This window comes from Daucus carota, chromosome 3 (assembly GCF_001625215.2).
Source record: "Daucus carota subsp. sativus chromosome 3, DH1 v3.0, whole genome shotgun sequence".
NCBI classification, from domain to species: domain Eukaryota; kingdom Viridiplantae; phylum Streptophyta; class Magnoliopsida; order Apiales; family Apiaceae; genus Daucus; species Daucus carota.
Window position 1 is genome coordinate 47,541,726 of NC_030383.2, and position 25,632 is coordinate 47,567,357.

At 33.7% G+C, this 25,632-nt stretch overlaps 2 protein-coding genes across 2 annotated transcripts; one reads left to right on the forward strand and one right to left on the reverse strand.

The window, feature by feature from the left end:
• Positions 1 to 297: 297 nt before the first annotated feature.
• On the reverse strand, positions 298 to 3,273 carry LOC108212582 (plant cysteine oxidase 2). The gene is made up of 5 exons (XM_017384306.1): positions 3,111 to 3,273; positions 1,210 to 1,313; positions 954 to 1,089; positions 577 to 861; positions 298 to 425 (listed from the first exon to the last, which is right to left on the reverse strand). Exons 1-5 carry the CDS (start codon positions 3,271 to 3,273, stop codon positions 298 to 300), a joined length of 816 nt encoding a protein of 271 aa, XP_017239795.1.
• A 10,316-nt stretch (positions 3,274 to 13,589) lies between these two features.
• On the forward strand, positions 13,590 to 18,448 carry LOC108215442 (V-type proton ATPase subunit d2). Its single transcript, XM_017387947.2, has 10 exons — positions 13,590 to 13,965; positions 14,483 to 14,603; positions 15,912 to 16,019; positions 16,094 to 16,196; positions 16,953 to 17,033; positions 17,141 to 17,226; positions 17,323 to 17,382; positions 17,461 to 17,509; positions 17,703 to 17,837; positions 17,963 to 18,448. Exons 1-10 carry the CDS (start codon positions 13,785 to 13,787, stop codon positions 18,092 to 18,094), a joined length of 1,056 nt encoding a protein of 351 aa, XP_017243436.1. The 5' UTR covers positions 13,590 to 13,784; the 3' UTR covers positions 18,095 to 18,448.
• The last annotated feature ends 7,184 nt before the right edge of the window (positions 18,449 to 25,632 follow it).

Consider the following 25,632-nt stretch of genomic DNA (forward strand, 5'->3'; position numbering starts at 1 on the left):
TATACTAAATATTTTTATATATTGAACCGAATTTACTTGCAACAAAATTTTATGGCTATTTTGTTAAATATTATACTAAAATACATCTACCTTCAACCTCTAGTGTAATTCCAAATGCAACAAGTATATAACATACAATTGTAACCATATATAAACTAACAATTTAAACTTAGGGAAATAAACCTGCAACTATACTAATACAACCATAGCAGTTTAAAATCCTAAACCCTAACCATCACACAAATACTTAAAGACTATAACAATTAAAAAACTGAACGTATGCAATGTTAAGCAAGATCATTCAGTCACAATGCACGGTCCGGTGTACTCATCCTTGTATACAAGGGAGACATCGCCTTTCTCGGTCTCTTGGAGCCATACATAGCCTGGCCTCTGCTCTTCAGGCACTGATATCATCCCGACAGCTGCCATGACAACAACATTAAAGAAGAATCAACAACCAGAACTTTATTATGATTTTAAGGGAAAAATCATATTTATGTGTGCGTTTTCTACTATATAGTTTCGACTGTCAGGCTACTTTAGTTGTGAAAGAAGGAATGGATATTAATGTACCTGAAAGAGTTGAGAAATGATATTTCCTGTAGTATGTGCAGGGCCAGCCTCGAGAGACGGAGCATGGTGGCGCAACCACTTCCAGGAATGCACATGGTGTCAATGCTCTGACAGTGTGCAGATTACCCCTATCAGCAGGATAAAGAACGGAGGTCTTGCACGGAGCAGAAACCTCGTACTCTGCCTTGGTTTTTGCCAACCTGGGCACCCCAGCAGGCTTGAAATCAGAGCCCAGCCTGGGGGAGTTTGTGCCTCTCAATGGCACAGCAGAAAAGATTCCGCCTTCTGATCAATACAATTTACAGATGCAGGTTAAAAAAATTAACACAATAGACAATTATAAGGCATTAATTAGCCTACCATAACCAAAAACTTACTATTGGGAGGATCCGCATTCACCCATTCAAAAGAGTTCACGTTAATTGTCCCGAAGAGAAGCTTGGAAAGAACTGTCATCTCAGGATGGTTATGGAGTGGAATGACAGCTGATTGTGGCAAGCAGAAGAGCCCAATCTGCAAGAGTTTAGGGTGTTTTCATCAGTTGATCAGTTTTGTATAGGAAAACAGACCACAAGGTTCTTAAAATTTTCCTTAATTTGATAGGATGCACATTTGCAGCTCAGATATACATACCGAAAATTTGTCACATTCGTGGATTCGAATGTACGTTATTACAGGGAATCGGCGGAAAAACTGCATTCCAGGTCTCAGGCCAACATCAGCTCCTGTCATGCCATCTGCATATATACAAAAAATCAAAGGCCTGGTTGTCATTTGCAACATATATAAATTTCCCAAAAATATATTTATATAAACACTTTATGGAGAACACCTTTTAGTGATATTGTTGTGTTGCATGACAATACAACACTACAAAAACTAAAATAATCGCAAAACAATTGTTCTGCAACTGCAGTTCTCATTGTTCTCACACCATGGTTGTAAAAATTGGAAATCTGATTGAATCGGTTTTGTTCTGAAAAAATGAGTACTCGGAAATCGGGGAGTACTCAGACGGCTACTCAGATATTAATTTTTTTCATTTTCCAAATTCATTTTCAATCAAACTTTAGTATACAAATCACAAGTTTTTTAACTTGAAACTTAAGTAGAGCACGGTTGGATAGCTCATTTGTAAGGTTATAGGCCATATTTATCAATAAAAAAAACCTTGAAACTTAAGTATAATAAATTTTTATTATTAATATATAAGAATATGTCATAAATTAATAATTATCTAATATTGTCAATAATTTATTAATAAATAAATAATATTATAGACAACACATTAACAATAATTGAGTTCACGGTTATATATTATCCTCTAATTAGTACTATCTCACATTATAATAAAAACAAATTTTAATAATTGCTACTAGTTATTGTCCAAACTTTATGAAAAAAATCAAACCCAAGTTTGGCTCAGAGTACTCAGAGTCAAACGGATTTTTGATTGATTTTTTACAAAATCGTTTTTGGACGCGAATAGTGGGAACTGTGATCAGACGAGGGACTTGAAAACGAGTACTCGGCCGAGTTAACCGATTTTCAGAACACTAGTTCTCACAAATAAACTGTTGTCACTCTGATCACTTTATTAATATAATATATACTCTAGTGTTGAAATTATATTTCACTAGAATATATGAAAATTTGTAATTACAAACATAGTATATATTTAACATATAAATGAGCAAAAAATTATATCAATAAATTAAATTTAATGAGAATTTTACATGTTACACTATAAATAAAAGGAACAAAACAAAGTTTTTCATGTATACTTTTATTTTTTTTCATATAATATATTTATACTTTTTACTAATCGAAAAAGTACAAGATTTTTAAATTTCAAATTCGTGCTCCATCCAAAAATATCACATATAATCTAATATTCATATCATTTATAATATCAAAAATATATTTATGCATTGCACAAGATATTATGAATATAGTATTACATGCACATACTAGATACTAATGAATATAGTATCTCACACAGATAATTGAGATATAACTAATTTTATAATCTTTGCACAAGATACATTTTATATAAAATATGATTTATTTGTTAAAAAGAAGATTCACCTTTTCATCGTCGCATTTGTATACTAAACTAAAAACTATACTCTTCTTTTGTCCTGTAAACAGGAGCGGATCTAGAGAAGGAATTTAGGAAGGGCACCAAGCAAATTTTCAGAAAACACTTATATATTTTTAAATTGAGGGGAGGTATTTTTGTAATTTTGTAAAAATTTAAAATGATGAAAAAATAAAAAAAAAAAATTAGGGAGGCACGTGTCCCGGTGCCTCTTACTAGATCCGCCCCTGCCCGTAAAACTTCTTCACGAGTCACGACATTGTATATTTGTATGTTTTTGGTGACATTCACATTTCAATCAGAAACTTGTTAAAGAATTAATCCAAAAATTAAAGTGTTGTTCTAACTGAGTACACTATAAAGCAAAATTTAATCTGCAAGTCGGATAATTAACAAAAAACAAAAAACTTTTTAGAAAAAACCAGTATCGTACCCATAGCAGCCTTCAGCCGTTCGATGTTCTCTGGCCCGGGAACGATCCCAGGGCCAAAATTCTCAAACACCCCCTTACAAGTATTATACAGAACTTGCACTGGAGGAATCTTTATTTCCTTATATCTCCGGTCTGCTGATGTCTTCCTCACCCACATCGGCATGATATCCACCAAGTGACGGAAACAATATGTAATAATCTGACAGGAAAAAGCCAAATAACAGATTGTTTACCTGTTTATTGTTTATAGCCTATGCATGCAATTAAGCGGTGTATTTATAGGAGTGGAGGGACATTTTTGTTTCTCCAGTGGCTGTGGGGATATAATATGGACGTTGCTTTGGAATATTTCATTTAGTTTTGAGATTTTATACGTTTTTTTTTAACTAAGTGATTATTTTGTGTTCTCTCTTTTTATTTGACCTCTCTGAATCCATGCTAACAAATTATTTCTTTATAGTAAGATACAATTTTAATGTATTAAATTTCAAAAAAGCAGATGAAGATGGAATATAAATCTCATAATCGTCAATGAGTTTTCAGGATATGCATTTAAAGCCACAAGGGATTTCATTAATTTATTAGATAAATCTCTAGCTAATTATACTACTCCCTCTGTTTTTTGATATATGACGTTTGACTTTTTGGCTCACACTTTTAAGTGCTTTGACCGAGTAGTTAAAAATATTATTTTCGAAATTTTCTTTTTCTGAATAAAAATATGTAATTGAAATTTTAATTCACAAAAAAAACAATTAAAATTAATAATTTTTACTATCCGGTCAACCCACCTAAAGGTACGTGCCCAAGTCAAAAGTGTCATATAAAAAAAACAGAGGGAGTATGTTTGAAGTGGAAAAAGTTGCACAAATTTTATAAAAAGGACATTTAATATCTGCAATATCTAGTAAATTGGATATTTTTCCGATAGTGAAATTTATAGACACAAATTTGCAATCGATGAAGATTTTTCTAATTATTTGTTGAAAGTATCCACACCTATGTAATATATAAAAATTGATAATTATGTCGACATGAAAATATATTGTAACGAATAATGGTAAAAATGAATATTTAAAAACTGTCAAAAGATCCGTACTATTAAACAAATTCAAGAGATTTGATATTCACTTAAAATATCTGTATTCGGATTCTTAGAAAAAAAATGTGTTTGAACCCAGAGGAATTTATATTGTTCGAGTCGTATTTGTCCAAGGCGTGGTTAGCGTTAAATCTAATCGAAGATGATTCAGTAAGATTTTTTCGTACAGATCGACTGAAGAGAGATTGTAGCACTAGAGAAAAGTCTAACAAAATCAACTTGGAAAGGGTAGTCAAGGGAGCGGGAACCAGAGATGGTAAAATAATTCAATCCGGTGGATATCTCATTCGTTCTCATCTGATTAGATTTTGCAGAACTTGATATTTAAAGATATAAATATGAATCTTATGTATACCGAATCAAGATCTGAAACTCGATTTTGAATCAGATCCAATTTAAATATATATATATATATATATATATATATATATATATATATATATAGAAGAAAGTTATATGGAGTCCTATATTTTTTGGAGTCCTTGGAGTCCCAATCTGGGCCTTCCATCTTGTGTTTCATCCAATGGTTGTTATATTTTCTGGATTAATCTTTTATTTCTCAGGTTTTTATTTTTTTTGAAAACCAACTGTGCGCTTGTGAACAGATGTTGCGTGCGCACGTTATCAGGAAGTTGCAACTGCCGCAGAGTGTTTGTAGGAGATGTAACAGATGAAGTGTCCTGCACCTACGAAACATTTTTCTTTTTCATTTTCTGAGTTTTTGTTCTTTTAAACTCGGGAGGGAATAGGTTTAATTTTGTGATCAATCTGTGTAAAGTGTATAATGTCTAATAACAAGGCCGAAGCAAGTAAGTATTTTTAGGATTTTGACTGCATCTTGTGTTCATTTGAAGTCCTGTTCTGCATCGTCTTTTGTGCACAGCATATATATGCAGGACGTTGTTATGAGTAATGTATTTGTCTTCTAGCGTTGTATCTATGCAAAGTAATGGTGGGTGTTTCGTCCTGCACATGTTCTTGGCTGTCATTCACTGTGTTCTGCACATGTGATTATGTGCTGCGTTATAATGTTGATTTCGCATTTTAAGTTTTGCTCATGTGCTTCTATGCTGCTGTTTAAAGGTGTAATGAAATCTTTTTTTTTCATGGATAGGTGCTCAAGGTGTCCCCCATATCGAGAGTTCAGATTCAGAACATTCATACAGGGATTCCGATTCTGAAACTTCTGAAAGTGATGAGGATGTTGAAGAGGAGATCAATATAGATGTTGAACGTGAATATCCTAAAGTGTCTGCTCCAAAAGTTTTCATCTCGGCTAGTGGTGCTAAAATATATATTCCATCTTGTGACGAAATTTATAAACCTCAAACGAACCAGCATTCGGGCTTCTTCTTCGTCCAATTGTATAACCATGGGCTAGCAATCAGTCTGCTGCTTCTCCTTCGACCTATCCAAATGAGGCAACAAAACTTAGCATAAACTTTGGAAGACTCATTTCAAACACCATACTACAATGTTAACTAACTACAAACATTCCAGAAATTCATATCTACCCAAAACATGTACGCTCAACAGCAGCATATAAAATAGCATTTCCGAATAAAACATACACAAAGCGCAGGACTAGAAAGCACAATTAAATTACATCAGTTACAAGACTCATGTATAGTTGTTATAGATGTATTCATCAGCTAGTAACAAAGCCAAAAGAATGCAGAACAAGCCGAGACAAAATTCCAGCTTTAATTACATGTTCAGTCGCTATAGTGTTCAGCAAATAAACTCTAACCACAGAAACAACCACAGCAGCAAGTCCCAATGAAGCAATGGCAGGACACAAAAAAACAAAATAATTATATTTGTACGTAAGCCGGAAAATTACGTAGGTCATCACACAATTAGACCTTGGAAGAAATAAAGGACCCCATAATCCAATTTGCAGTACACCTCCCCCACACTGATTCCCAAAATAAATACCCAAAATGGAGTCAAACATAATTTTCACTTGAATGCTCACAACACTGACAAAGTCGAAAACTATAGATCAAACCAAATTTACAAATAGCCACATTTACAAGACAACAAAAGACCCAGAACTTCCAACTACAACATACACACACTCATGGTCTTCACAACACCCTAACAACCAAATCTCCCCCATACTGCTACCTAAAAAAATACCAAAAATGGAGGAAAACATAATTTCCATATGCTTGCTCACAATACTAACAAAGTGCAGAACTGTAGATCATAACAAACTTAGAAATACCCACATTTACAAGCCAACAAAAGGCCCAAATTTTCAAATCAAAACACTCACAAACTCATGTTCATCACAAAACCCTTACATTAAAAAAAAAACCCAAAGGAGCAAAACCCTACGCCAGTGCAAATGCAGGACAATCACAGCAATTCGCCCCATGAATTCATTAAATCAGACTAGTAAGTGTATCTAAAACGACATGCATCTCAATTGAAGGACATAATCAGGAGATCATACCAGAGCTCATTGTCGCCCAACTTCGTCTTGTTCTGCACAGTATTCACCGATGGTTTGATTAGGTATACACCGTCCTTCAAATAGGGCTGCACACCGCGAAAGTGGAGGATGGTTGATATCGTTGCTGTGTCCTTCACCAGATAATGCGGGATGAACTCTGCAGAGTCGTGCGGGTGAATAGAATTCAAAAACCGATTATTAACTGGCAGCCGTTTTTTTTAATCCTTAAATCTCAGCCTTTGGATCTTTTTAAAAATCAACGGTGGATCTTAGGGACTCCAATATCTCCAAAAAAATAGTGTCCCACAGAACTCCACTCTATATATATATATATATATAGGGAAGTGATCAAATAGAAACTAATGTTATTCTAGAAACTAGAAACCACTCCCATGATCACTGTTTATAACTACTAATATCACTCGTTTATACGCTATTTATCACTATTTTATGCAGTTAAATTAGCAATTTTTATTGTTGATAATTGAGAAAATTTACTTATGTTTGCTATTGGTTATCCATTATTGATGATTAATTATAGTTGTAGGAGGTCTATGATGGTAAAAAAATGATGAGATGAGGTGTGTGGTGGTGGTAAATAATCACTAGTAATAACAAGTTATGCTGACAAGCGGTGGTTGGTCAATCGAGGGTATAGGTGACCATGGTAGCGGTAAAATGGGTTGATAATGATACCAGGAGGTTCATCAATGTGGTATGAGTGAAGATGATGATGATATATGTTGTATATATGTATATTTATATATCTATATTTCTGAGATTTCTTGCATAGGAAATAGTGATTTGTGATGTACAAACGAGTGATATTTGCAGTTAAAAATAGTGATAAAAAATTGGTCAGATACTAGTTTCTAGTTTCTAGGCTAATTTAGTTTCTAGTGGAGTAAGCCCCTATATATATATATATATATATATATATATATATATATATATATATATATATATATATATATATATATATATATATATATATATATGCCATTGCTCAAAACAGAACACTCTTAAAAAAAGAACAATACAGAACACTTTAGAAACAAATGTAGAATCTCATCAAAACTTGAATTAAATTCAAATTTTAAGGTGATTAACGTTTTATTATGAATAAAAACAGTATCCACCATGTTTAACAATAAATATAAATTAAAAATAACATGATTCTATGTAAAATAATCGTGCAAAAGATATATCTATATGATTCTATTCTGGATTATGTTCTTGATTCTATTCTGGATTCTATAATATTTCATAGTAATAATTTCGATGAGTTTGGGGTGTTAGATTTCATATATTAAGTTTAATTGGTGTTTAACCATATGATTATAATCTTAACAAATCATTTTTTATAAAAAATGAAGTGTTATGATAGTGTTCTTTGTTGTTCTTTTTTTAAAGTGTTTTTTCTGGAATGCAACCCTATATATATATATATATATATATATATATATATATATATATATATATATATATGTGTATATATATATATATAGTCATGCTCCAGGGAGATCAATCTTATGGTGAGATATGAGATCTAATCTCAGCCACTCATTTAAATACATTATATTCATCTCTCACCATTCATTTAATATTTTAATATTTCACCTTCTTTTAATTCAACTACTTATCACCTTCAACCACCGCTGACCACCACCACCTCCTCTGGCGACCACCACCACCTCCGGCGAACACCAGAAAATCACCACTGGCAAACATAAAATCACCATCGGAAAACTAAAGATCACCACCGGAAAACTAAAAATCATCGCCAGAAAACCAAAAATCAACGCCAAAAAATTAAAATCACCACACCACCACCATTTACAAACCACCACCACCACCCCCAAATCTGAAAATCACCGTCAAAATATTAAAAATCAGCGTCATAAAATAAAAAATCACCACCAGAAAACAATAAATCAGCTCCTGGAAATCAAAACAACGTCTAAAAATTAAAATCACCACACCACCACCATCTACAAACCACCATTACAACCCCCCAAACCCGAAAAACCACCAACTACAAAATAAAATCACCATCGGAAAATCAAAAACATCATCAAAAATGAAATTCACCACATCCAACTATTATTTCTGGCCACCTTCCGGCGACCAAAACCTTCAGCGAATACAAAAATCAACAGCAAATCTGAGCTCCGGTGACTAGCATTAATCATCATCGACGATTTTTTTCAGATCTGAGCGCACAAATTCAACAACAGCAAGTCGAGGCAGAAAGAAGACGGGCCTGACAGGTGAAGACGATGGCGGCTGAGGTGGGGGATGATTGCGATCGGAGGTGGTGTCCGGGGCATTAATCATCATCGACGATTTGTTTCAGATCTGAGCGCACAAAATCAACAGCAGCAAGTCGAGGCAGAAAGAAGACGGGCCTGACAGGTGAAGACGATGGCGGCTGGGGTGGGGGGATGATTGCGATCGGAGGTGGTGTCCGGAAGTGGAAGTGGTTGTAGTATCGCCGGCGGTGGACACTCCACCGCGACACCGGCGGCAACAACAAAGAAAGAGGCAGATCGGAGCGGTGGTGGCAGCGGCTGGAGAGGGAGAGAGGGATGAGCAGATGGCGGGTGAGGGCGACTGGGAGGTGGTGGGTGGGTGGTTGGTGTGGGTGGGAGGTGAATGAAAGAGATGGATTAAAAAATAAAGGTTCAAATGTGGGGTTGTGATTTAATTTGGGGATAAAAATATGTGGCTGAGATTAGATCTCATATCTCACACTAGTTGGGTTCTCATTTGAGCACTTGTCTATATATATATATATATATATATATATATATATATATATATATATATATATATATATATATATATATATATATATATATATATATATATATATATATATATATATATATATATATATATATATATATATATATATATATATATATATATATATATGATCGTGCTCAAATGAGAACCACCCTTATGGTGAGATATGATATCTAATCTCAGCAACTCATTTCAATAAATTATATTTATCTCTCACCATTCATTTAATATTTTAATATTTAACCATCTTTTAATTCAATTACCTATCACCTTCAACCACCGCTGACCACCACCACCACCTCCGGCGACCACCACCAACTCCGGCAACCATCAGAAAATCACCACCGGAAAACTAAAAATCACCGCCGAAAAATATAAATCAACACCAGAAAAACAAAAATCACTACCGTAAAAACAAAAATCACCACAAAAAAAAAGAGAAATCAACACCAGAAAATAAAAATCACCACCGTAAAAATAAAAATCACCACAAGAAAATGAAAAAATCAACATCAGAAAATACAAATCACCCCGTAACAACAAAAATCACCACATAAGCAACACCAACACCATCTCCATCTTCAGATCCGTCAACACCATCGACATAATTATAAAACGTGACGGCGGAGCTTGGGTGCGGGCGTTGAAGTTGGATCGAGGACGGGTAGCAGCGTGGCGTCATCGACGACGGTAGCAGGAGTACTGAAAATGGCGGCGATTGTTTGTTGTGTGGCAAAGCCACCATCACGGTGGTGGCAGCGACAAGAAAAGAGATGCGGGAAGAGATTGAAGGAGAAGGGGCAGGAGAGAGAACGGTGATGTCGGAAAACAAGGTCGATGACCATGATAACGCATTGTTGGTGGACTTGACGGCGATGATGGTGGAGAAATGATGGGTTGGTCGGAAACGGAAGTATGAAGGGAAAGAGATGGGTGAGAGACGCTGATAAGATAAAAGAGTTGTGGTGGAGATTAAAAGAAATATTATAAAATGAAGGGCTGAGATTAGATGCCATATCTCATTTTAATATGGGTTCTCATTTGAGTACCACCATATATATATATATATATATATATATATATATATAGATAGATATTCTGCTTATAAAGCTTATAAAGAGACTGAGATATTAATTGAATATAATTTTTATCTATTTGAGTATAAATCATGAGTATACATCATCGAACAAGAATCATGTAAATACATTTCAAGAACAATGACAATTTCTATATATTTAGTTTTACGAGACGTTTTGGATTTTTAATATAGTACAATATATGTTGATTTAAGATATTTGTATGGTCAACAAATTTCATATTTTTGATAATTAAAATATGTTTAACATATGTTATATTTTCATGAATTATTTACAACCCAAACCTATCCTGTCACTTATATATTGGAATTATCCTGAATTCTCATGAAGAGAAAAGTCGAAAGAACAAGGTGAGTCAGTTACAACACAAATTCATCGTATGTTGCACTTAAACCTAGATCTGATGGAGAGAAAATTAGGAAGAATTAAATTCTTCAACTATCGGCTATATCTTATGGTTATGACAATTTTAAATTATTGTAATATAAATTTATCAAAATTGAATTTCTAAGTTTATTTTGGATTTATTAAAATTGTGTACCTCAGTGCTATTATATATTCTTTACGTTGATAAAATAACTATATATTTGTTTAGTTATAATATTTGTTAGTTGTATTGATTTCAAATTTATTTTTATAATAAGTCTTTAAATAAAATATTGCTATCAAAACAAATCGAACATTATAATTAATACATACTAAGCGTGATTAATCATGATTAATAATCGAGTAATCTCTGTTTCATAACTCGTTGAAGTGATTAAATCTCATATTGTTCAATTAATCATCCAATTAATCTTTGAAAGAAACTTTAAAAAAAAAAATTAGATAGTGTAATTCAATTGGGATTTAATGAATTATGATTATGTGTTTTAATGGACTGTATCTGATTTTGATTTTGTGCGATATCTAGATAAATTATTGTAGAGTCTTTTTCTATTTAATCACAATACTTCAAAATTTCATGGATTTTGGTAGGAACTTAAAAAACTTTTAATACAATGAAAATTCTAATAAAATCCATCATTTTATGAAGTTCAAAAAAATCCGTAAGAATTTAAATACCATCATATCATTTGATCTTTAAATATAATTTAAAATCATGATTGAAAATCACCTGATTTTATAACATAATTTAAAATCTATTATATATATATATATAATACAGCAACTGCGAGTAATTTAATTCGAAGACCAAACTACCCTTACTCACTATATATATATATTAATATATGTAAAGGTTATTATGGACTTTTAATACTAACCTATTTATTAGACATTAATGACTATTCATTAATATACATTAATAAGTTTATTATATTTATAATTATGATTTAATAAATAATTAATAGGATCATTATCTAGAATTAATTTAATATTATATATATAACGATATTTTAAAATTTTAAAATTTTAAAGTTGCCCCACAATTTTTGTAAATTTTAATATTTTACCTGATTTTCCAATTTTTGACCAAATAATCCTCGTTTTAACCGAATTTTGTCAAATTGGATCAAAAATCCATTCGATTATCGATTAATCGGCGCTTTTTAGAATATTTAATTATTACGCTTTAATAAAGTATGTATATATAATTATAAATATTATGTATAACTACATGACAAAAATTCTAATATGACAAAAATCTCATTTTTATCAAATTTTCAACAATTGTTGGTGGGTGATAATTTAATTATATAATAAAATTTTAAATGATGTATATTTTTTATATATATATTTTAACAAACATCATAATAGCGAGAATATAAGTACATATAGACATTAACATAATATGAATTAAAAAGTATGAACGGAAATATCTGAGTTGCTGAGGGAACGGAAATAAACGAGACTTCGTTACTACCTTAAAATATGAACCGGAACATCTAAGTAGCTAAACGAAAGGAAATCAACCGAGACTCCGTTACTAGCGGCGAGCGAGAGCGAATTGGGAGTTTGAAGAAAAACAAACACGAAGGTTCGTTTCACAATAAGGTGTTCACTGCTTTTTTGCCAGGTTTCATTCGATATTTTTTTTAATTAGATGATGGAAAAATTAAATATCAAATTAATTTTTTTATAATACAAATAATCTTAATTTAAAAAGATGAACAAAGAAATATAAGAAATATTAAAAAGATAATTTAAAACAACCCGTGCTTTGCACGGGTTAGAAAGCTAGTTGTAGTTGAATAATCTAAAATTCTGATAATTTTCTTTTCTCTAGCTGCCTCACTCTTTTCTCATTCCGACAGATCTTCCATCCGTTTTCGGTGGAAAGCCCCAAATTCTTCCGTTTAATTGCTCGTTCTTTGATTGTTTATTATTATTTTTATTTTAATAAATCTCCCTCTTGGGGCAAAGTATTCTTAGATCTATATCACCGAGACTTTCGATTTTCGTTCTTATTCGCTTCTAGAGGGCTTTTTGGATTGTGGGTGAATCCATTAATCTCCTAGTGTAAGTTTGGGGTGCAGATCTGATCCTTTTAGTTTGGAGTTGGATTTTCACTCGTGTGTTATTATTATAGTTTGATCTCTCTCTTGGTGAGAGTGTGTGATTTTTCTCTTTTTGTGAGAGTTGGTTTGAATTTATCGATAAAAGTTTTTCGGGAATCGCATTTGTGGTTGATAACTCAAATGGATTTTTTTGAAAAAATGGTGAACACAGAGCAAGGGTGATTATATCATCGTCAATTTCAGCATCGCTTATTTTTCTCATCTTGCGTATGAAGACTGATATGTTAATCAATTTTATGTTTGTTCGAATCGATCATTCTTGTAGATAACGTATGACCGTTATTTATTAAATTATCTTCTTTTCTTTAAAAAAAAAATCAAATTGAATATATCCCCATTTTATAAATGAAACAATACTCTTTAAAATTTCAATTAAATATACCCAAAATTTCGTCATCCAGAATTTAACGGCTGAGACCAGTCTGTTTTTTTTGACGGCTGAGATGGGAGTCTGTTAATTAATTAATAAAAAAAAGGGGAAAACAAAATTCTGGTTCCAATCCAACCACCTGACCCTCATCGATCACTCCCCCTCGTATTTCTGGCCCTGCATTTTAACATCCCCCTTTCTTCCTTCAATTATTATAATTAGGGTTCTTTGAGGGCCCGATCTCTCTACTATTCTCTCCTAAGATCTCTGTATCACCTTCCCAATCACACACATACACACACTTAGACGTAATAATAATGTACGGATTCGAAGCACTAACCTTCAACATTCATGGAGGTTATCTAGAAGCGATCGTGAGAGGACACAGATCTGGATTGCTCACCGCTGCTGATTACAACAATTTGTGCCAGTGCGAAACCCTAGATGATATCAAGATGCATCTCTCTGCAACTGAGTACGGTCCTTATCTTCAGAACGGTTAGTTTTTTTAGAATCAGCTCGGTTTTTTTCCGTGTACTCTTGATTTGAAGCTGTTTATTGATTTGATGTGAAAAATTGGGTTGACTGAGCTACTTAGATACTTAATTGTGTGATTTTTATATGATTCATATATATATATATATATTTTAATGTGTTTGGATGTTAATGGGACTATGGATGATCTGATTTTGCTTTGGGGTCAGGTAACAGGGTCGATACCAAGTTAAGAGGAGTTCAAATCTGTATTGAGTGATTCAGTTAACTTTGTGAAGTAAATTACTAGTTTCTGAACTATTTTGCTTTAGGTTCGTTGATTTACTTTTTGTTAGCAAGATCAGACTTGTGTGTGAGTGTATAGTGTCCAAGTTGGACTGCAGTGATTAATTTTGTGTTCACAACTTTGATACTGGTTAATCATAATTGCCTGCAGACTTTTAATGACAAATGCATTACAATCTGTAAGTGTAACTTTTACCTGTATATTGAAAGGTTTTAATGATTTTTTTTAATGCAGAACCGTCGCCGTTGCATACTACTACTATTGTGGAGAAATGCACTCTCAAATTGGTTGATGAGTACAAGCACATGTTGTGCCAAGCTACAGAGCCTTTATCAACGTTTTTGGAGTACATTACGTATGTGTAGTTTTTTCTTTAAATAATATGTTTCTTTGCTTGGTATTTTATATTCTTTATTTGAGGAAAGTAGATAAAAAATAAATAATAAATTTGTTTAATTACTATAGATTTTTAAAACACTTATAATTACGAGAATGTTTATAGATCATTGTGCACGCACAACTTTGTTTTAGTTATGAAAAAGGGTTGGTGTGGGTACTTCAGTTTTCTATGATAAAATTAAAACTAGCCCTCTGTCACTGCTTCCAAGAGCTTATTTATTGTGCTTGTACTTGAAACTGCTCCCATTGTATTGTAAAAATGTGATATTTGGTGATTACTTACTTAAATAAATTTTATATTTTAGACTAAGAATAATTGCTGGCTCAAACTCTTTGTCAAGTTAAGAGTAGCTTGTTAAATTCATTAGTTAAAATCTGGACAACATATTGGACATTTGAAGTATATACTTGCAGTCCTCATAGCAATCGCATTATTTTTTGTGATAACGCATTAATCCGTTCATTAAATTGATCAATGGACTTTTTTACTTGATGGGTCCCTAATTGGATTGATACCTTCATTTATTATATGGAAGTTTATTATGTCAGTTGTTTCTGAATTTGAGTGGGTCATTAAAAACTTTGTTAAGTAGAGTTTTGAATTACTTAAACACTGAGAAAACATGATCGGTACTGATTATTGCATCCAAATTTCCAACCCTTTGGTGGTACTTAGATATAATGTTTGCCTATGTATGTCTTACGTATATCTAGGAGGTGTTTGTTTTAGTTTTTTTCCCCACAAAAGTACCTAAACACCTCTTGATGGTGTTTAAGCTTCCTTAATTTTCTTGTGGCCAACGGCTGTTTCGTTTACAATATAGGACATTTTCTATGGGAGCTGTAACTTGTGATTACTAAGAAGTAAGAAGTAGCAAAATGTTTTGGTTGGCATATAAGATTTGACTTCCCATGGCAAGTAGAAATCACCAGGGGGGTTGCCTAAGTGACTTCACATTGTTGCGTGGGTATTTAAAATTTCCTTAAACTTCCTCTTCCCTTGTTAGTGCTAACGAAACAACTTTATAAAATGTTTCGTCTTAGTATTTCAAGTTTCTTGGTATCTAGATGTGCAATGAAGCAATCGCTAAGATTATACTGAAGCTGATAGGCAGGGTGCATATTGGTTGATTTTAAAATAAGAGTTGGGGCTTTAAGCATATTTTGAAGGTGTCTGGTTGCCTAGGAATATTAAGAATTAATGAAGTAGAAAGGCTGAGACTTGTAGCTTGCTTAGGACTTGATAGCTGTTTCTTTAATCCAGATACGGCCACATGATTGATAATGTCGTGCTTATAGTCACTGGGACCTTGCATGAGAGAGATGTTCAGGAGCTGCTAGAGAAATGCCATCCATTGGGCATGTTTGACAGGTAATTTGGACATCATCTGTTTTATATGATTTTTGATACTGGAATTTTTTTTTATTTGTTCATCTTTTATCCAGCATTGCAACTCTGGCAGTAGCTCAGAACATGCGAGAGCTTTATAGACTTGTGCTCGTTGACACTCCATTAGCTCCATACTTCTCCGAGTGTATTACATCTGAGGTACTGATATGCATACTACTTTATTAACTTTTGTGTCCTTATTTTATGAGAATTAATGTTTGAAAGTAAAACATGGCCTAATCTGTATAATTTTTTAGACTATAAAAGAATATTTGCATCAAGTTAACAAAAATTCACATTACTATAGAACTCAATAACCGTTTAGACTTGTTTTAATATAGTATCCTGAGTTCATATATTTTGTATATTTAGGTTATGTGGCTAGTGAATGCAATTAAACAACATCAAGTTAATATATACACTTTAGCTTGTACAAGTTTCTCAAAAACTTATGTATATACACATTCAGTGTAGCTGACCTGTGAATCGTACGAGTAACAAGTTAGTTCCCATCAATATCACTGGAGTCATATAATACCTGTGATTGTTATTGTTATGTTAATGCCCATCTCTCTTATATATGGGTATAGTGTTAGTTTTGCAATAATATCTTGCATACTAGAAATTATTATTTTAAGTTAATATCTCTTATACATTAATGAAGCTTCTTCATATGGCCATGTTATATATCTGAAGTCATTCATTATTAAAAAAAATCCATATATCTTCTCTTTCCATGAGTTTGTGATTTCTAAGTTTTTGCCAACAATTGGGTGGAGAATTGGATGCTAATATGTTAGGCATTGCTTTCAGAACAGCTGGGTTTTATTAAAAAGATTATCTGTGATATCCTATTGATTTTGTTGCAGTCCTTTTCTCATGTATTTTCTCTCTTATACTTTCTATAATCTGCAGGACTTGGATGACATGAACATTGAAATTATGAGAAATACTCTATATAAGGCGTACCTTGAAGACTTTTACAGGTTTTGCCAGGTGAGGATGAACGGTGACTGACAGGTCTTTTGCATGAGTTTGTGAATTTTTTATACTCAGATTCTGTCTGTTCCTTCTAAACATGATACAATGTCTCTCTGAAATAGAAATTAGGAGGTGCTACAGCAGAAATCATGTCAGACCTTCTTGCCTTCGAGGCTGACAGGAGAGCTGTTAACATCACCATAAACAGGTATTGCTTCTTACTTCTTGCTTTTGTTATGTATGTATATATCTCTTGTTTCTTTATTTTCTTACGAGTCTAATATGGTTTAATTGTGTTGTACAGTATTGGCACTGAACTTACCAGGGATGATCGGAGAAAGTTGTACTCTAGTTTCGGCTTACTGTAAGCTTTCAACACTGATTAATTTGAAATATAAACACATATTGAGGTGTATGTTTAACTTCTCTACATTTTTTATAGTTACCCATATGGTCATGAAGAACTTGCTATCTGTGAGGATATTGATCAGGTATGCCTCTATGCAGAATTTATCCATTTCATCATCAATTGTTGAATATAATTTTAGGGGTTTCACTTGGTGATGATCTTGTATACTTTTGGTATCTCTTACCGGTGTGATGTTCAAGTAACCTAAGGATAGTCTACAATGATTTCCCTTGATACATATTTTTGATGGCTCGTATATCTTTCTTTGCTTGTAGGTTCGTGGTGTCATGGAAAAATATCCTCCTTATCAGTCCATTTTTGCCAAGTTATCATATGGAGAGAGCCAGATGCTAGACAAGGCATTTTATGAAGAGGAGGTGAAAAGACTTTGCCTGTCATTTGAGCAACAGGTTTGTACCAGAATTTTTCCAGTTTGTTTATGCTGTCACGAAGACAGCTGAATATGTTTTATGAAATTAGAAGTTTATTGGCATTCTTAATTTATGGGGTGATATGATTCTCCTGTGCTCTGCAGTTCCATTATGCAGTGTTTTTTGCATACATGAGGCTTAGGGAGCAAGAGATCAGAAATCTTATGTGGATATCTGAGTGTGTGGCTCAGAACCAAAAGTCCAGGGTGCATGACAGCGTTGTTTTCATATTTTAGTTGCTTTACAAGTACTTTTGATCCGAGTACTGAGGCATGTTGTTTGTCGTGAATCTTATACCGAGGTAGCCTCTTGATAGTTCTCAGTTGCCAAAATCATTTGTACTACCTTCACTGTGGGCAGCTCTGAAATAAGCTCTGTTCTCTCCTCCTTTATTATTTAATTTTATTTCTGTATTTAAATATACGATATTTGGAAAGAATATTGAGATTCGTTATTAGGGATGAGGGCAAGTTTGAACAGAAATCATCGTGTGATGTGTAAATTTACTTCCCAATATACTGTAGTTTCATAAGTAACATCGGATTGGGGTGTTGTATATTTGGCGTCTTAATTGGTCTTTATTATGTGTTTGCCTTGTGGATAGAAAAACCAATTTTAGGTGTTTTGGAGGTGGTTTCCGTGGAACTTTCGTGAGTAAATCTGTAATTTGTTTAGTGGTGTTTCTGGATTCGGGTTGGATCCAAATATATAGTCCAATCTGATAACTGGTCCCGAAAAATATCAACAAGTCCATTTAAAAAGTCTAGATCATCATTTAAAAAAAAAAGAAGAAAAAGTCTAGATCATAATACTACATTTAAGCTGGTAAATAAATCATATATAAGCATAATGAAAATTGTAAGAGAAAAAAAGGTGGAAATTTGTTGTATATTTATCCAAATTTTGACTAGGTTTTGGTGTACAATGGGGTTGAATTTTGTTTTATTATATTAGAAAATTTTGAATGTATTTTAGTTGAATTAGAGCATGGTTTTGGCTTTATTATCGGAGTTGAGTTTTTTTTATATATAATCTCTATGTATTCTATTTATAATATACTAGTTGAGAAGCCGCGCGTTGCAGCGGCCTATAAAAAATGTATTAATAATTCAATATTATTATTTGTAGAATAAAAACAAACAGATAACGCATGAATAATTTTTTCCTGTATACAAAGTAAATCATATAAAAATTAACAACAACAAACATATCCGATGAACAAAACAAATATTATAAAAGAATAAACAACAAACATACATCCCTAATAGTTAATTTATTGATACCATCCATCAATATCATGTCAAGACTATATTCTTTTCTCGTGTTTGGATTTGTCGACTCCCACATAGCGGTCTATAACTACTTTTGCTTGTAACAACTTTTAAATTTTTAATACTCTATAAACTACCTTTACTTATCGTTGCAGAATAACGCACCACCGAGTTAGAAATCGAGCATTAGAACTGTCACCAGAGAGAGGTAGGGTTGTGGTATTGAGAGGGAGGGGGTGTGTTTAGATGATCCAAAACCCTACAATCTGTAGGGTATTTATAGTGCAGCGAAACTTGTGTGCTACTCTTTCCCATAAATAAATAATCTGAAACAAAATCATATTAAAACTTTTAAACTACTATATTCCATAAATAATCTGATACAAAATCAGATTCCGAAACTTGCTTCTAATATATCCGAAACTAAAAAAGATAGTTTTAATTTTTAATATTTTTCATCCAAAAATTCCAGAAAATCAGAAAAATAGAACGGAGCGATGTGAGTGGTGCCACCTACATGCCCCTCGCTTCTCCTTTATATAAATAATCTGAAACAAATTCAGATTAAAACTTTCAAACTACTATATTCCATAAATAAAAATCAGATTCCGAAACTTGCTTCTAATATACCCGAAATTAAAAAAGATAATTCTAATTTTTGATATTTTTCATCCTAAAATTCCAGAAAATTAGAAAAATAGAACGAAGTGATCTGAGAGGCGCCACATACACGCCCCTCGCTGGTTGTGTTTAGATGATCCAAAACCCTACAATCTGTAGGGGTATTTATAGTGCAGAGAAACTTATGTGCTACTCTTTCCCATAAATAAATAATCTGAAACAAAATCATATTAAAACTTTCAAGCTACTATATTCCATAAATAATCTGATACAAAATCAGATTCCGAAACTTGCTTCTAATATATCCGAAACTGAAAAAGGTAGTTTTAATTTTTGATATTTTTCATCCAAAAATTCCAGAAAATTAGAAAAATAGAACGGAGAGATGTGAGTGGCGCCACCTACACGCCCCTCGTTTCTCCTTTATATAAATATATTGATTTTTCATCCTAAAATTCCAGAAAATTAGAAAAACAGAACGAAGCGATGTGAGAGGCGCCACATACACGCCCCTCGCTTCTCCTTTATATAAATATACTAGTTGAGAAGCCGCGCGTTGCGGCGGCCTATAAAAATTATATTAACGATCTAATATTAATATTTGTAGAATGCAATAATTTTGTGGCTGTATATAAAAAATATATTAATAATTAAAAATTAATATTTGTAGGATAAATTAAATTTTATATTATAAACATCTTGATGTAATGCCAATACTAATATATAAAATTGAAAAATTAGACTATAATTCATATTGAAAATATGAAAATAAATTTCTACACGTAATTAAGAATTTAAAGCACGACAAATCTTAATTTTATTTGTGTTTTTTTTTTTGAAAAGTAATCATGTTCTTACATTGTCACCTTCCTCCAATTTTTTTGGATTGATTGTGCACAAAAACATCTAACTTAAATCCGTGCGATAGCAGTCTATAACTACCCTTACTTGCAACAACCTTTATTTTTTAATATTGTATGAACAATCTTCACTTAAAAGTTGTTTGAACGGAGCAAACAGATACTGTATGAATAATATTTTCTTGTGTGCAAAGTAAATCATATAAAAATTAACAACAAAAAACATGTCCGATAAACAAAACAAATTTTATAAAAGAATAACCAACAAACATACATCACTAATAGTTAATTTATTGATATCATCCATCAATATCATGTCAAAACTATATTCTTCTCCCGTATTTGGATTTGTCGACTCTCACATAGCGGTTTATAACTGTAAAGCATAATGTAATGTAACTGTAATTACGATAACTCAACACATCAAAAGACAGGAAACAATACGTAAGTATATTACAGGAATCTACAGGTTGGAGATTCGATACGAACAGACAAAGACAATCAAGATATCTGAGACGAGCATCCGTCCACTGGAAGAAGTTCATTAACATGTTCAAGCCTCAGTGAAGAATAAAGTTCAATATGTTTCTGCTATCAAGATTGCCTGAAGATCAAGTATCAAAGACCAGAAGATTTCAGTATATTTAATTTGATTATTTATAATCAAATTTATCGAAGCAACATCTAACCCGGAATGACTGATCAAGTATATTATCAAGCAAAGGATTCAAAGAATTATTTTCAGTTCGAGTCGTTCGTGAACCAGACCAGTGCACAGGACGTCAGGACATACGAAAGTATTCAGTGAATTCAATCAACGGATTGATTGATCAAGTTAATCGAGCTTTTTCTGAAAAGGGCTTAAAGGAATTTATATATACATATATATTTATATTTATATATATCATTAATTGATAATCACTTGAATCAAGAATTAATTCAAGTAATTAATAAATCAATTAATAATATATATATATAATATACATGTGTATATTATTATTCCGGAGAAATTCCAAGTCAACTCTCAGTCAACTGAGAGATAACAAGGAATCACTCAAGAGGCGCAAGTTTGTATGTTTAAGTAATTCTTCTAAGTCCTCTTCACTGTGTACTACAAGGAGGCGCAAACTTTGACTAAAAGTCAAAGGCGCAACTTCATGTGTGAGTGAAGAATTGGCTAAGTATCTTCACAGTAAGTTCAAGGCGCAACTTCCAGTCAGCGCAACCTTTGACCAGGACTCCAGGCGCAACTATTGACTAAAATTACTCAGATTTATTCTAAGTAATTATCTCACAGTGGTAACACTCCATGAGCGCAAGGTTTGACTGGGAAGTCAAGCGCAAGTTTTGACTTCCCATTGTACAAACTCTTGGCGCCATGTTTGACTGGTGTCTATGTTATACATATATATACATATGTATATATGTATATGCAATTGGCGCCTGTTATTGTGTTTAGTGGAGTTAGATTTATGTTGGTCAAGTTAACTCGTCCAGGACGAACTCAAGTCGTCCAGGACGAACTCGTTAACCATGGTTAGATTTTGTAAAGCCTATAAATAGAGCTTGTAGTTTCATTTGAAACTAACTACACACTTTGTAAGTGCACACACTATACACGTTCTCGAGAGTTCAATTAGAAGATCGTATTTATCGAGAGTTTGTAATAGAGTGATTGTAGTCTCTGCAGCCGACACTTGTGTTGGAATTTGTAGCACCCGAGGATTATTTCTAATACAAAGAATATTCCCCGACTTGCTGGAGTTATTTATTTACGATTGATTTAACATGGACTGAAACAGATTATCCGCAATTAAATTAAATCGAAGAAATTGGTACGACGTATTCAACCCCCCCCTTCTACGTCTGATTGGACCTAACAATTGGTATCAGAGCTTAGCTGATCGATATACAGATCTGAGATCCGTAACCAATCTGAAAAGCTAGCTGTCCGTACAATCGTAATTTTATCTGATAACAATGTCGACACACAAGTTAGGAATCAAAGTACCTCCATTCGACAAGGATGACTACAACAACTGGAAGATGAAGATGTTGCTGTACATCAGAGTTGCTAATCCCATGTTCATTGGGATTCTGGAAAATGGTCCATTTGTGCCTATGAAGATTATTCCTGAATCTGTTGAAAATGGTGTTCGTATTCCACAGAAGTCTGTTCCTAAAGAGAAAAGTGAATACACTGACACTGATAAGGAATATGTTGCACAGGATCATAATCTGCAACTCATAATTGTTGAATCAATGACCAAGACAATGACACATCTGATACTAAGTCTGAAAACTTCAAAGCAGATGTGGGACACTATTGAGGCATTGATGGAGGGATCTGAAGAAGTCAGGGAAAACAGATACGATATGCTAATTGCCAGATATGAAGCATTTCAGGCAATACCTGGAGAGAACATTTCTCAAATCTACGAGAGGTTCATGTTGTTACTGAATGAACTCACCCTGCATGGAAAGACTTATCCACAGAAAGAGATTAACAGAAAGTTCTCATTTGTGATGCCACCCCATCTAGTTGTAAAGACAGAGACCATCCGGGAAAGAAGCGACTTCAGGACTATGACTTTGGAAAAGCTGTTTGGAAAACTGAAGACGTTTGAGATGGAACTTGAACAGAGAAAGATCATATATGGTGGTGGATCTACAGAATCCAAAAGTATGGCCTTACAGAAGACCACTGCACTGATTGCTGATCAACCATACTTTGGTTATCAACAATTAGTTGAATATGGTATCAATGATCACACTGTTGCTCAGAGTGATTGTTCATCCATCAAAGCTGACTATCCTTCCACCATTACTGAGATTGTAGAAGCTGAAGTTGATGAAGTTTCTGAAGAACCGGAGGATGAGTTCTACACTCAAGAAGAGCTGGAGCAGCTGGAAGATAAGTCAATGGCTTATATGGCTGCAAGGTTCAAGCATATCAAGTTCAGGAAGAACCCCCGGTACAAGAAAACTTCAGGGAACAAGTTTCAGGGTAAAGGAGGATACTCAGGCTCAGGGTCAAAGACTACTGGCAGTTTTAAACCAAACATGTATGACAAGAGCAAGGTCAGATGCTACAACTGCAATGACTTGGGGCACTTTGCAACAGAGTGCAGGAAACCCAAAGCAGCTCCTGTCAGAAGCAACTCATATGAGAAGAAGAATTCTTATGAGGATCTGAAGAAAGAGAATGAGAAGCTGAAAGCTAAGTTGGAAGCAATGGTGGCCAAGCACAAAGGAAAGGCTTACATTGCTGAGGGAAAAAGCTGGGATGACACAGATTCTGATGATGAACCTGTCCAAAGCAATTATGCATTTGCATTAATGGCTGACACTGTCGAGGAATCTCCATCTCAGGTATCTCCTGAAATTTCTGTTGATGACATGACTACTGCTGATTATAAAAAGACTATAAATGAACTAGGTCAAGAGATGTATAACTTGCACACTAGTTTATTAGCTTCAGAATCAGATAACAGTAGTCTTTCTCTAAAGATAGCTAAACTTGAAGAAAGAGTAGATGAATTAGCTTTAGAGAAACTCATTAACACTAACCTTAAAGATAGAATTGAATATCTAGAGAATAAGGAGAAGTGTAGTGCAGAAATTGAGGAGTCCCTTAGGTCTCAGATTGCTGACCTAGAAACTAAGCTTAGGGCCTATCAGAATTCTGCCTTTCTACAGAAAGAGATCTTGGATAGTCAAAGGGTTGATAAGAAGGTTGCTATTGGCCTTGACTATAGTTCTTTGGAAAGAGCTAAAAGAAAGAAGAGAAAAGAGAATGAAGGCATATTTGTTTCAGCAGGAACTGAGAATGCTCCTGAAGGAACAAATATACCTAAAATTCTGAAGAACACCAAGACCCCTATCTTTAGAATGGCTCAAACAGAACCTCTGATAGAAGAAGACCTTGTCATCAAGGAAGAGTTGAAAAATGAGGAAGTTGTTAAGCCTCAAGTAAAACAGGAATCACAAGATGTACCTTCTAATTCCAATGTCAGAGATGACTCAGATAAAACTGGATTAGGAAGTACTAGTTCCAACAAAAAGAAGAACAACAGGAATGGCAAGTTAGATCCTAAGAACACCAATTCTAGGAATTCTAATGCTAGAAAGGTTTGTAATAATTGCAATTCTACTAATCATCTTACTCATGCATGTAAAGTGATTAAAGTAGATAATTCTGTTTCTAGCATGCCTACTACTGTTAACATGAATGCTGTTCATTTGCCATGTGGTAGAGTAGGTTGCATGCAATGTGCTATGAATATGATGTCTGCATGCTTTACCATGTTGAATGCATCTTTTTCTGCACCATCTGCCATGAATATGAATATGCCTGCACCTTCTGTTGCCCCTGTGGCAAAGACTGCTAGTCCTTCTAAGAAGAAGGAAACTCCCAACTCCAAGTCTAAAAGCACTTCTGCTAAGACTAAAAAGGAGAAGAGTCCAGTCACCCCTGAACAAGCACATGTTAAACCAGTTTCTGTTGATAATCCTGTTTCTACTAAATCACCTGGACCCAAGAACGTCTGGGTACCAAAGAAAGTTTAATCCATTTGTGAATGCAGGGCACAGGAAAGAAAAGAAAAGTTGTGTGGGTTCTTGATAGTGGGTGTTCAAGACACATGACTGGTGAAAAGTCCCTGCTCACAGATGTGGTGATGAGAACCGGCCCAATTGTAATCTTTGGAGATGACAGCAAAGGTTTTACAACGGGATATGGTAAGCTGAAAGTTGGAAATGTCATAATTGAAGACATCTCTCTGGTGGAAGGACTTAAGCATAATTTACTAAGTATCAGTCAGTTCTGTGACAAAGGATACGACGTAATCTTTCAGAAGGAAGTTTGCTTAATCCAGAGCCGGAAGAACAAGGATCTTACACTCCGTGGTGTAAGAAAATCAAGTTTGTTTATAGCCGACATAGACTCAGCAAGTAAGGGGGAGGTCAAGTGTTTCTACACCAAGGCCTCTGCTGATGATAGTTGGTTATGGCATCGGAAGC

Bases quoted from the DNA above. Each gene is read 5' to 3' on its own strand.
- LOC108212582 (XM_017384306.1), bottom strand. From the start codon at position 3,273: ATGCCGATGTGGGTGAGGAAGACATCAGCAGACCGGAGATATAAGGAA. The intron at 1,314-3,110 runs GTACGATACTGG...GTATATATGCAG, and splicing joins ACGGCTGAAGGCTGCTATGG to ATGGCATGACAGGAGCTGAT. The intron at 426-576 runs GTACATTAATAT...TTGTCATGGCAG, and splicing joins TCATTTCTCAACTCTTTCAG to CTGTCGGGATGATATCAGTG.
- LOC108215442 (XM_017387947.2), top strand. From the start codon at position 13,785: ATGTACGGATTCGAAGCACTAACCTTCAACATTCATGGAGGTTATCTA. The intron at 17,510-17,702 runs GTATGCCTCTAT...CTTTGCTTGTAG, and splicing joins TCTGTGAGGATATTGATCAG to GTTCGTGGTGTCATGGAAAA. The intron at 17,838-17,962 runs GTTTGTACCAGA...TGTGCTCTGCAG, and splicing joins GCCTGTCATTTGAGCAACAG to TTCCATTATGCAGTGTTTTT.